The following is a 12,850-nucleotide window of genomic DNA, read 5'->3' as shown; positions in this document are numbered from 1 at the left end:
CTGTGGCAATGTATAAATTAGAAAAGATAGCATAAAAAGAGGAGGCGCTTCTGTATGGTAATCATCTGATATTGCTCCTAATGAAAATTAATGTGTGAAACTTGCCTCCTTAGCGACAGGATAAACAGTAACTATCTTAAACCCATTTTAAAGAGTACAAAGGCAAGAACAGAGGGAAATAAGTATTTCTACGCTGTTTTTCTCTTCTACTAACAAAAGAAACTGGATACACATTATATTTCCCTAATCATTGTTTTGATCCAATTTCTAGAGTATGCAATATTGCAAAAAGGAACTCACATAGTTCTTTAATTTATGAACAGAAGATCTAAAGTGATTTCTGCCAGGTTGAGGTTAAAAGGACATATTTTGGGGGAAAAATATGAATCTCCTCCCCCCTTGATCTGACCAGCAAGATTCTGAAAGTTTCCTTTAGAATCAACCAGATGTTTCAGAGTGATGCATTGATCTTGAGGTGTGAAAATCTGGAATCTATGTGATCTTCCTGCATGCACTTTACTTATGCCAGCACTTGCAATCACAAATCTTGGGCCTAGAAAAAATCTTTTCTTTCCCCCGTGTAGCTTTACAACAGTGGCTTTCAACCTTACATATATATAAAAAATCTCAAACCTAGGCCCCTCCCTAGACCAATTAAGTCAGAGTGAAACTCAGGAATCAGCCCCATGTGATGATGCCAAGACTGAGAACACTGCTTAGAATGAGGATGGACATTCTTTAGGGATCATGGGATTAGTTTTGCAAATATAGCATTTTGGAAAAATAATTTGGAAGCACTAGGTGCTCTCCATGCTCTAACTTTTAATTAGGCCTGGAATCTGGGATTATTAACACAACAGCTCTGATTCTTCAAAATATACCTCTTCTCCCATTTTGATAATACCTTAAGGGCTGGCAGACGAGGATAGGCAGTCTAGACTTCTAAGCCCTACTGTTTCCTCCATTTTAGCTGAAGAAGAATGGAAAAAGAACAATGGATATTTATCATTTTTGAAAAATTATGAAAAAAGTAGTAAATTTTGCTTATAAAACTACATTGTTCAATCATGAAGGTGATGGAGAGGGTGGGGTTTAAGTGGGATCTTAAATCATAAGGAGAACAGGACTTAATAATGTTTTAAAAATGCCTTTTAGAACTTTTTGAAACAATGTGGCATATATGCAAATTTCTGGGCAAATTTCTGGGCAAAGAGTATCAGCCAATGGAATAACTAGAACTCAACTTCAAGAAGAGTGACTCTAAGTCCCCCTCTGCCTGGACAGTTCCAAGTTATACCTATTGTCTCAGAGTAGTTACTAATAGTACCTTCTTTGATGCTCAAAGCATCCTGTTTGGATCATAAATTACATTATAAGGAATTAGAGAGTTTTTATTGAGCAGAGAACTCAGTCTAAAGAAGAACCAAGATACATGAATTACATATAGTAAGTACTCAACAAACATTAGCTGCTATAAGATTATTGTCATTATTATTAATTCACAAGCCACAGGTTTTAAAGACAGTCTATGTATGAAAAAGAAACAAAAATGCACACCCCAATATTTCAGTCATATCTCTACAACTGAATATTGTTTTTCTCTACAGTCCCACATGTGGTCATGTAGTGTCATCTGAAAATAGATGGCAGTCTTCTTACTCTTTTTTCGTATACAAAAATGTAATTCGAGATAATTACAAAAGGCTTTTTGTCTTCAAAATGTCAGAGGGATTTGTATAATGTAAAGATAGCTTTTAAATTATTACCAAATATGGCCTTTCTTATGATTATTATTATCCAAGTTTAGCAAATTACCTTCAATGCTTTGGGACAAGAAGGCAAAAAAATAAAAAATAAAAAAGACAGGAATGGCATTTAGATCTGCTTTAAATACAGCTATCTGAAGTGTTCTCTTGTTTTGACTTATTCCAGAAGGAAAACTTAAAACAATGAGTAAATGAGTATAAGTTACAAAGAGGCATATTTTAGCTCAACATAAGGATTTTTAAAATAGAGTTGTCCAACAGAATGGTTTGTTTCAGGAAATGATGAGCTCCTTTGCTGAAGATATCCAAATTGAGATCGGATAAGCATATGCCAAGGATGCTGCAGGAAACATTTCTGCACTGTGTGGGAGATTAGCCAACAGAAGATGATGTCTTAGGTTCCTTCCAATGCTAAATTTTATAATCTTATGTCTATTCCAAACATTAATAACTACTTCAATGATACAAACTCTGAGGGCCTGGTTAAGAAAATGAAAAAGAAGAAAAACAAACAAATAAACTTCTCTTGGGTTCCAGGGAAAGCAGACTATATGAAGACGCTTTTTTTTAATGCTAAGATAAGAAAAGTTAGTACATTTTAAAAGTATATGCTTTATGATGCACGCAATTATTTTATAAGATATAGTACAAACAATAAAACATGCATTTCTACAAGTAAATGAACTGAAGAATAAGAAATCATTTGCTGAATTATTAAATTACACCAAACAAGAGAATAAGAAGCTAGGCAGAAAGCCACTGAAGGACTTGCTGAGCAAGGTTTTCTATAGTCTTACAGTCCTAGGGGGACAAAAACTATAGTCCAGAAACTTCCAAGGGGGAGAGATCTTAATTAAAAACTCCAGGATCTCAGTTAGAAACCCAGGTGTCCACATACTAGAAAAGCAGAGACAAACAAAAGGTAGATTGAGCATCACCAAATCTGCAATTGAGTCCTAGAATTAGAATATGGTAATCTGCCAAGATTCTATTGGCAAACCAGATCCATAGAGAAAGATAACATTATCCAGAGCCTCTACAGGTTAGCAAACATAATATTTGATACTAATAAAATAATAAGAAAAACAGACATGACACAAAATAGGACAGGAGAAAAAATCAGATCAATTGATGACCCATTTATTGGAATTATCAGGTTGGATAAAGAGAGCTATAATTAGGTTCAAAAAATAAATAACATGAAGAATTTATAAATTCTAAAAAATCAAATAGAAATTCTGGGACTAAAAATGTAATAATTGAAATTTAAAACTCAATAGGTGGGCTAAAGAGAATATTGGAAGATGAAGAGAGGATAAGTGATCTGAAAGAAATACCAGAAAGTATTTGGGTTGAAATTTGGTGAATAAAAGAGATGAAACACTAAAAAGTTTATAGCTTTAATATAAGATGAGTAAAAAAGTATACCTAATTGGCATCTTAGAGGAAAAACAGGACAGGAAAAAAAATTGAAGAAATAAAGGCAAAGAATTTCCAAATTGAAAGACATCAAGTCAAAGAAAACTGCAACAAGTCACATCATAGCAAAACTGCTGAAAAAAAGACAAAAAAATTTCCAAATTACAGAAATAAGAATGATAGTTGATTTTTCAATGGTAATAATGAAAGACAGATAATGGAATGACATTTTCAAGTTGCTGAAAGAAAGCTGTCATCTTAAGGTTTTATACCCACCAAAAATATCCTCCAAAAGTGAAAGTGAAACAAAGACATTAGCAAACAAACAAAAAAGCAAGTGAAATTGTTGCCAGCATATGCCCACTAAAATAAATACAAAAATGAGTTCTTCTGGAAAAAGAAAAATAATTCCAAGGAAACATAGAAATTCAACAGGGAGAGTAAAAACTGTGGGTAAATATAAATGAATACTGACCATACAAAATAGAAACTATGATGTGTTCTGAGGAATAAAACATAGATAGGACTAAAATGTTTGATAACAATAACACAAAGAACGGTGATATATGGACTTAAATATTCTAAGGGCCTAGCATTTTCCAAGAAGTTTTAAATGTATGAAACTATATTAGGTTGTAATAATTAGGTTGCTGTAAATGGCAATATTTCATTTTTTATGGCTGAGTAATTCCATTATATATATATTACAACTTCTTAAGCCAGTCATCTGTTGACAGGTACTTGTGTTGCTTCTGTGTCTTGGTTATTGTAAATAGTGCTGCTATGAACATTGGGGTGCATGTACTAAAGAATACTTTTAATAAACCTTCCTTAATTGGCATATATACAACCCTGCACCAAATAATAAAAGAATACATACATATATGAATCATTTACCAAAACTGATTGTGTGCTTGGCCATAAAGCAAGCCTCAACAAATTGCAAGAGACTAAAATTATCTAGAGTACATTCTTTGACTATCATTTAGTTAAGCTAGAAATCAATAACCAAAAAATTACAAATATATTTGTTTCATATTCCAAACTAAGACTATAACAAATTGGAATTAATTCATACTTATTTTCAGTTAATTACCAAAAAAATTTAAATAGTGTTTTAACTTTTCATAGATGAAATAATATATAGAATTGCTTTTCTTAATCATTTTTGCCTATGTATCAAGTTCCCCTTTTAAAGATGTCACTATATATACTTGGGATCAATAACATGATAAAGATTATAGTTGAATTGAAAACTTTGTTATTAAAAAAGAGCCAACTTGTCAACTTCCTTCACATATTTAGTTGATTGCTACAAAAACAAGAAAACATGTCTACTAACCTTGATAGACTGACTATATGGTCCAATGCTAGCAGGTGCCCAGTGAGAAATATTCTGAACATGCAGAATCTCTTTAGGGTGAAAGAGACCATCATCAATCTTTATGTCACTCTGGTGGATAAGGCAATCTATTGAGAAAAGTACTTCTTCTGGCAACATAGTTTCTACACATACTCTGAAAAATAAACCAAATTTAAAAGAACAATGTAAAACAAAAAAACAAAACCAAGAAAATCGATGTGGAAAGGATCTTTTCTCATTGTTGTAGTTCAAGGTCGCTGATGGAACCTAAACATCAATTTCTTGTCCCTCTAAAAATTCTACTGAAGTGGCAGTAGAAATATAAATCTAAAAATATATCTGTAGCAATGCTGCAAAGTTAGAGGGTACTACCAGCATGCAAGAATAGGAAGGAATTTATGGAAGGTATAAAATAAAATTGGGAAAGAAAGATTAAGAAAGAATTACACAGTAGAATCATCCTGAAGGCAGGACACTGGTGCAATTGTTCTACCACCCTAGCCAACCAGACATAACCTATTCTTCTCAGTTCCCTGCAGTCTTTTATCTTGGGCTTATTTATAGACTCCTTTTGTTCTGAAGGATATTTTCCATTTCTATGGAGCTGCAGGCTACCCTTTGCTGGTATATGCCATCAATCTTATCCTATTTGCTTTATACCTTCCAGAAATTTGCACTTCTGATGGCACCCTTCCCTGCTTTCTAAAGTTGCTATGGATTTATTATTGTTTTACATTTCTTCTGTCATTTCAATGAAATTTTGGTAGGATAGAAAGATAAAAGCTGTCAAAATATGAGTCAGCTCTCTTGAACCAGTATATAAATTTCTATGTCAATTCACTTGAATTATCTGAGCAATTAAATAAATGTAATCTGATAGCACTTCCTAGTTTACTGAAATGGGAGCCATCTGTCTTAATTCCAACTCTCCACTAATGTTTTAGTAAATTCATCCAGACTCTGCTTTTTCAATCTTGCTTCAGCATAAGAAGTATACCCCATCTCTTCTCTACTCCTACCCTCTTTTGTATCTCCAATCTTTCTCCTGTGGGCTCTTCTTTTCTCTTAAAACAGATTTTAAATGTCCCTATTCTAAAAATATCTCTTCCGTTTCACCTCCCTCCTACCTTTCATAGCCCTCACATTAACTCCTAAGCCCAAAGAGCAATAAACATTGCCAAACACTCACCCTTAAGGAAGCCTTCCTGGGAGTTCCCTGATCCCAACGCTACTGTGGTCCTTGTCCTACCTCTATATCAACTCTTTAGTCTGAAGGTAGTGGGACAGTGGGGATTCTCTCAATGTTGTGTGGAAAGGGTACTAATGCCAAAGACAGAGAAGAATCATGGAAATTGATCAGAAATAGGAAGAAAAGAATGAAAAACAATGTTGAGGCCCTCATAAGTCAAACCTATGTTCTTTTCTTAGTCTTCATTTGTAGTAATGAATACTACTGAACCCTGACTCTTGTTGAAGGTATCTTCCCTAGGATTCCATGGTCCTACTTGAACTCGGTCCTCTTCCTACCTCTTGGATAATTCCTTCTTAGTCTGAAGGGAGTCATATAGTGGGGGAGGTTTTTACAATAGGGAGGGCAATCTGTAGGAGTGTCAAATATATATATATTTTTGAAATTCATCAAAACTTTGAAGGAATAGATGGAAAACAGGACAAAGCCTGAGAAAACAGGGTTGGAAGAATATGAATTGAAAGGTGGATTTAACCAGTTAGTTGGGAAACAAAGCAGAAATAACACTTGGTTTCAGAGCCAATGAGGTCTGAATAGGAAGTTGTAATCTTAGTGCTGCCTACATGGTGGAATGGCTGGCAGATGCCAGGCACTTAAGCCCTTAAGTGTAGCAAATCAGATGAGCATTTCCAGTCTCATCTGCCTAATGGGAAAAGAGCTTCTCATATATTGAGTCACTGTCCTCCACTGGTTCTGGGGGCAGATGGGTTAGCCTTCTCATGGCTGGATGCTGCTCACTGTGGCTACCTGGAATGGGCCTAGAGCAAGGCAGAGATCTTGGAGAAAGTACCAATTTCCCTGCTTAATGCCACAATATTCTTTTATCCCATGCCTACTAAGTCTTAAAGCATTCTCTCATCAGTAAATTCTTTTCTGCTTATTTACTTCTAGTGGGACGTGGGTTGTTTTATAGAAAAATTATTTTTATCTCTGAGTGTGCCATGGAAAAAGTCTTTTTACTTTCTTTTGTTTTAAAAATATATGTCCCTAGTATAGTGTTCTGCATCAAAATTAAATAAATACCTATTTCTAGAAAACTTCCTATAAAAAATTAACTTTTCTGTCAAACAACTGGAATTTCTTGAAGCATTTTATACTGTACAATCAAAACCATTCTTATTTTCTTCTTTCACTTTTTTAAATAAATAATTAATTAATTTTATTTTCGACTTGTTGGGTCTTCGTTGCTGTGCACGGGCTTTCTCTAGTTGCAGTGAGTGGGGGCTACTCTTCATTGCGGTGCGTGGCCTTCTCATTGTCGTGGTTTCTCTTGCTGCGGAGCACGGGCTCTAGGCACGCAGGTTTCAGTAGTCGTGGCTCATGGGCTCAGTTGCTCCGTGGCATGTCGGGTCTTCCTGGGCCAGGGATTGAACCCACGTCCCCTGCATTGGCAGGTGGATTCTTAACCACTGCACCACCAGGGAAGCCCTTCTTTCACTTTTTTTTTTTTTTTTTTTATGTGTATTTATTTTTGGCTGTGTTGGGTCTTCGTTTCTGTGCGAGGGCTTTCTCCAGTTGTGGCAAGCAGGGGCCACTCTTTGTTTTGTTTTGTTTTGTTTTGTTTGCGGTACGCGGGCCTCTCACTGTTGTGGCCTCTCCTGTTGCGGAGCACAGGCTCTGGACGCGCAGGCCCAGCGGCCATGGCTCACGGGCCCAGCCACTCCGCGGCATGTGGGATCTTCCCAGACTGGGGCACGAACCCGTGTCCCCTGCATCGGCAGGCGGACTCTTAACCACTGCGCCACCAGGGAAGCCCTTCTTTCACTTTTTAATTTGAAAGTTATATATTCCAAAATAATTGGAAAAGATAATTAAATATTAGCAAATTGTCCTGATTAGTCTTGTGCAGGCAAAACAACAACAAAACATCTGATGTTTGGTTGTTTAAGATTATGTCTGAAACCATTTATTTTAAGGATAATTAAAACAAGGCCAAATTAGACAATTTGAAAATGACCATACACTGGAGGTATAGAGATGAGTTGAGGGAGTAAAAGGAAGAGTGTACTGGTTCCACGAAGATTCATTCTTTACCTTACTGCCAATGCCACTTTCCAATATTAGTTTTTCTCTCCTCATATCCCAGAATCCCTTTATTTCTTAAGCCTTACCGTGAATGTGTATCTCCATTTGTGAATTACTGACAACTGTTGTTAAGAAATAGTAAGAATTGGTAAATAAGAGAGGGAAATAAAAGAAACCTGTGATAATAAACCATGCTAGAAAACATGAAAACCACATAAATTTGAAAAACAACACAACCACTATACCAATGGGAGAGAACATGATAACGAACAGGTTTCAAAGTCAGGGATATCAGAGCATGAGCCTTGAATGAGGATTAAAGGAGATAACCAGAGAAATGCCTGGTATCAGGCATTCAGGCAACTTTCCCTTCATGTAGCAGTAAGTTACATACCTTGCAGGCAGGCAATGCTTGAAGGTGGTCACATATGCTGAGTTAATAGATGAGAAATCTTTCATGTTTTTCAGATAGAGACGGACCAAAATAATATCTTTCAATTCCAATCTCTTAGATTTAATAGTAGCTGCAGAAGGAAACATATCCATAAGTTTAGGAAAACTATGAAAATTATTAGTGATATCTTGAGTAGATTTTATACAAAATACTTGCCATTTATAATATTTATATTCTTGACAATGGATTAGTGTGATTGCAGTATTTGGTGATGGTATAATGCAGAGGTTAGCAAACTTTTTCTATAAAGGACCAGATAGTAAATATTTTAAATTTTGCAGGCTAAGAGGCAAAATTGAGGATATCATCTGGAACATAACAAATTATAGAAAATCTAACAAAATGTAGAAAACAAATTGCTTTGTTAACAAAATTCAAAATGTAATAATAGTAATTGAGATCATTAAAAAATACATGTCTACTAATGAGAAGAATGAAGTTCTCTTTTTTTTTTTCCTTTTGGGATAACATTTCACTTAATAAGGGTTCAAAGTTAGTATTCCCTGGCATCAGTTGCAAATGTTCATTTGTAAAAATCCTTCTTAGCTTGTAGGTGGTATCAAAATGGCAGCAAGCTGGCTTTGGCCTGTGGGCCTTAGTTTATTGACTTCTACACTAATGGTCTTTAAAGCTACCATAATTTGGCCTTTTGTAAAACATGAAACGTGACTTTAAACTTTAGGTTTTAAGAAATAAAGCATCTGCAACTTATCAAGGTTTTTTTCCTGTATAAACTTCATGTTAATAAGATTAAATCAGTGAATATATTTTAAAGTGTTACCTTATGCAAAAAAAAAAAAACCATTGATTTTTATTTCAGAATACTTCCAATGAGTAATATCAATGATTTTAATACCTTATGTCTTAGCAAATGAGAGCCAGAGTAAGGAAATAAACCATTACTGAAATTTCAATTAAAACAAACTGATCTAATTTCTGACCCTTAAATTGCTTGTAATGTCCTCTACACTAGATCTGAGCTTTGGACACTTCCCAGTTAGATCCACTGAAAATGATAGATTATAAATACTAAAAAGTTAATACCATTTTCTTAAGGATTGTTGATTGTTTCCGATACTGTTATTCCTTACTTTCTCCAAAGTTCTGGAAATGAGATAAATCTTGATTGAACCAAGAAACTAAGAGGATTTAAGAAGATAAAGAAGTAAGAAACCAGAATCACCATCTGTTGAGACTGAAGATTACTAATAAAACAGAAAAGGGCAGTAAAATTCTTGGGATGAACTGAATCCTGGGATGATCATTGACTTTATGGGACTTAATTATTAAGGAACTTGAGGGAAAGTACCTCTCTTTAAGGGTGTTCCAGTTAGAACTTCGAATTTCAGGCAAAGAATGCTTAGAAGATAACTGCACAGCTAATCATCAATAAAGCAGATAAAAGAAGTAGGATTTAATATATATTATATATTTTGAATAGAAGAAAATAGAAAACAAAATAACCTTCAAAGAGCTCTGTATGAAGATCTTAAGCTGCTTTTAAAATTAATATTATTTCATTCTTATACACTGAAACATTAAGTCAAATATAATAATCAATTTGCTTCATGTACCAGCAAACAGCCATTCTTGGGATGCCACATTTCCTTTTTTTTTTGTAGGCCACTAAGCTCATTAATTCAACATTCACTGGCTATATTCTTTCTTGAAGTACTAAGAAAAATGAATGTAAATTATTCTGAAGTGTTATAGCTTAACATGCAAGTTAATACTTAAAAGTGAACCAAAGTTTTAAAAAGGTAAAGGAAAATCCCTAAGCAAATATTAAAGATTTAGTATCAAAAGCTAAAAAAGAAAAATTCCATTTCTGAGGAACTTCTTGCTTCAAGAATTATGAAACATTTGACTACTGGAAGATTTTCATTTTTTGTACATTTCAAAGAAAAACAGACTGCTAGTTTTCTGAGTTCAAGTAAAATTCTGTGGAAGAGTAGAGATTCAGCCCAGATGAGCTTTTCCCATTCCTTTCTGTTTGGTGATCCTTTGATAAACATGACACCCAACAGCATTTATACCTAGGAGACAGAGGATACAACTAACAGGCAAAGGATTTAAAGTTCCCATGTCAGAATCCCTCTACAACTTCTCTTAGTCTAGAAGTAAAGAGAATTAGGAACTTTCCTCACTCACATCTTTGGTTTAAACAGTGTCTGATAGCTGCAGAGAGATTTTGAATTGGAACTCATGTTACACAAAATGTATCTACATTTGGGACTTGGGGCTCCCAACCCAAAGCTATTCCTTGAGGAAGATGTGCAGGTTATAAGGGTTTCCTGCCCCATTTTCCGGCAACACCTGGCTGGTTTGCTTGCCTACTAATAACACTTGGGATGGAGCTGCTTCCACTTGTGATGTGTTTGGAGACACATACGTCTTTGCACTGCCATGTGGGAAAAACTAGGGGTCCTGCTAACATGCAGCTACTCTCAAACTACAGTAGAAAACAGATAGGCCAAAAGGTCCACTATTATACACAGCTTCCCAGAAGTTGAAGGTCATCTGTTACTGTGACCAATCTCTTTTTTCTGATCAGGTCTATACTGGGTAAATGTGCCAAGGAATGCAACTTTGGGACCATCAAGATACTCTATTGCTTTTTAATCCTTTGGAGATTATCCTTCCCATTATTCCATTGTACTATCTAGGTTCATAACATTTTAATGCCAAGAGTTTTAAGCTGAGGGATTTCCACATAGAAACCTAATTTTCATCCTAAAAATTAATTCATAAGAAAAAATTTTATTTATTTATGCACCTGTAAACCTCTCACTCCCAAAATGATTTGAGACAGCCACTTGTGAAAATTTACCTTGCTGGTAACTTTGTTAGAATCTGTTATCACACTAATGTTATAAACAAGAGATAATTGACCAAGACTCTGAAAGTTCTTAGTCTCTTGCATTTAGAAGATTATTTCAACTAGCTTATACTAAAACAAACAAAAAACTGGGTCATGGATATTTGAGTGTGTTTTTTATATAATATTTTTGATCATTTTTGTATGCCTTGAACATCCCATAAATTTCAATAACAATAAAAAGCTACACCATATTTGCCATATTGGTAAAACAAAAGACATTAATAATAGCCAGTTTGGGCAAGTTTTAGCAAGTGTGAGTAAGCTGGAACTCTTATGCACATTTTAGTAGGCATATAAATTGGTTCAAACTTTTTGAATAGCAATTTAACAAAGTGTTCATAGTCCATATTTGTAATATGAAACATAAAATACAGCTTTTGGAAGACAACATGGTCTTCATGATCTTGAGATAGGGAAAGATTTTTCTTAAATGAGACACAGAAAGCATTAACCTTAAAAGACAAGAAAAGGAATGAATTGTTCATCAAAAGACATTATAAATAGAGTAAAATGGGAAGCCACAGTATCTGACACAGCTCACATCTAAATAGAAAAGAATTCTTACCATTAATTAAAAACTATGACAGAGGGGTTTCCCTGTAGCACAGTGTGTAAGAATCCGCCTGCCAATGTAGGGGACAGGGGTTCGAGCCCTGGTCTGGGAAGATCCCACATGCCGTGGAGCAACTAAGGCCCATGAGCCACAACTACTGAGCCCAACGTGCCACAACTACTGAAGCATGTGCACCTAGAGCCCGTGCTCTGCAACAAAAGAAGCCACCGCAATGAGAAGCCCACGCACCACAACAAAGAGTAGCCCCCGCTCACACGCAACTAGAGAAAGCCCGCACACAGCAATGAAGACTCAATGCAGCCAAAAATAAATAAATAAAATAAATAAATTTATAAACAAACAAACTATGATAGATAATCCTGTAGGGAGAATGTACAAGAGACCTAAACAGACAAGTTACAAAGAAGATATCCAAATGGGCTAGAAAACATGATCAGAGAACTACAGATTAGAAATATATTGACATACCACTATGTACTCACTAGGATGGCAAATATTAAAAAGACTGACAACACAAAGTGTTGGTGAGGCTATGGAGCTAATGGAACCCTAATACACTGCTGGTGGGAGTTCAAATTGTTTTAAACACTTTAGAAAACCCAGCAATTCTACTCAATAAAAATGAATACACATTTGAACCAAAGATATGTACCAGAATATTCATAGCACTATTATTTGTAAACCCATAAAATACCCAAATGTCCATCATAAAATGGATAAATATAGTACATCCACACAATATGAATACTTTTCAGAAAAAAAAGAAAAAGGAAAGTAAAACACCCCGACCATTCATACAACAATATGGATGAATTTTATAGCCACAATGTTGAGTGAAATGAAGTGGAAGAATCCAGGCACAAGGAACACATAAGAATAAATAATAAATATTTACTTTATATAGAGCTCAAAAACAGCAAAACTAATTATCTGTGGTATTAATTGTGAGAATGGTGTTCACTGTCAGAAAGGGAGAAGGAATAGTGACTGAGAAGAGCACAAAGCTATGAGGAGGACTTCTGCAGTCTTCATAATGTTTTATATTTTGACTTGGGTAGCAGTTACACAGGTGTGATCACTTTGTGAAAATTAACTATTTGTATATTTGAATTGTGCTCT

The 12,850-nt window shown here is 34.9% G+C and overlaps 1 protein-coding gene across 4 annotated transcripts in view; it reads right to left on the bottom strand.

The window, feature by feature from the left end:
* DPH6 (diphthamine biosynthesis 6) overlaps window positions 1-12,850 on the bottom strand; it is a 465,669-nt gene that overhangs the window by 231,688 nt on the left and 221,131 nt on the right. For all 4 annotated transcript variants that reach the window (XM_032623457.1, XM_032623458.1, XM_032623459.1 and 1 more), the window contains 2 exons: window positions 8,217-8,346; window positions 4,528-4,702 (listed from right to left, as the gene is read on the bottom strand). In XM_032623457.1, coding sequence (XP_032479348.1) covers window positions 4,528-4,702; window positions 8,217-8,346 — 305 coding nt within the window. The remainder of the gene's footprint in view (window positions 1-4,527; window positions 4,703-8,216; window positions 8,347-12,850) is intronic.

The sequence above is a fragment of the Phocoena sinus genome, chromosome 2 (assembly GCF_008692025.1).
Source record: "Phocoena sinus isolate mPhoSin1 chromosome 2, mPhoSin1.pri, whole genome shotgun sequence".
Taxonomy (NCBI): Eukaryota; Metazoa; Chordata; class Mammalia; order Artiodactyla; family Phocoenidae; genus Phocoena; species Phocoena sinus.
This window is presented reverse-complemented; position numbering and strand designations above follow the sequence as displayed.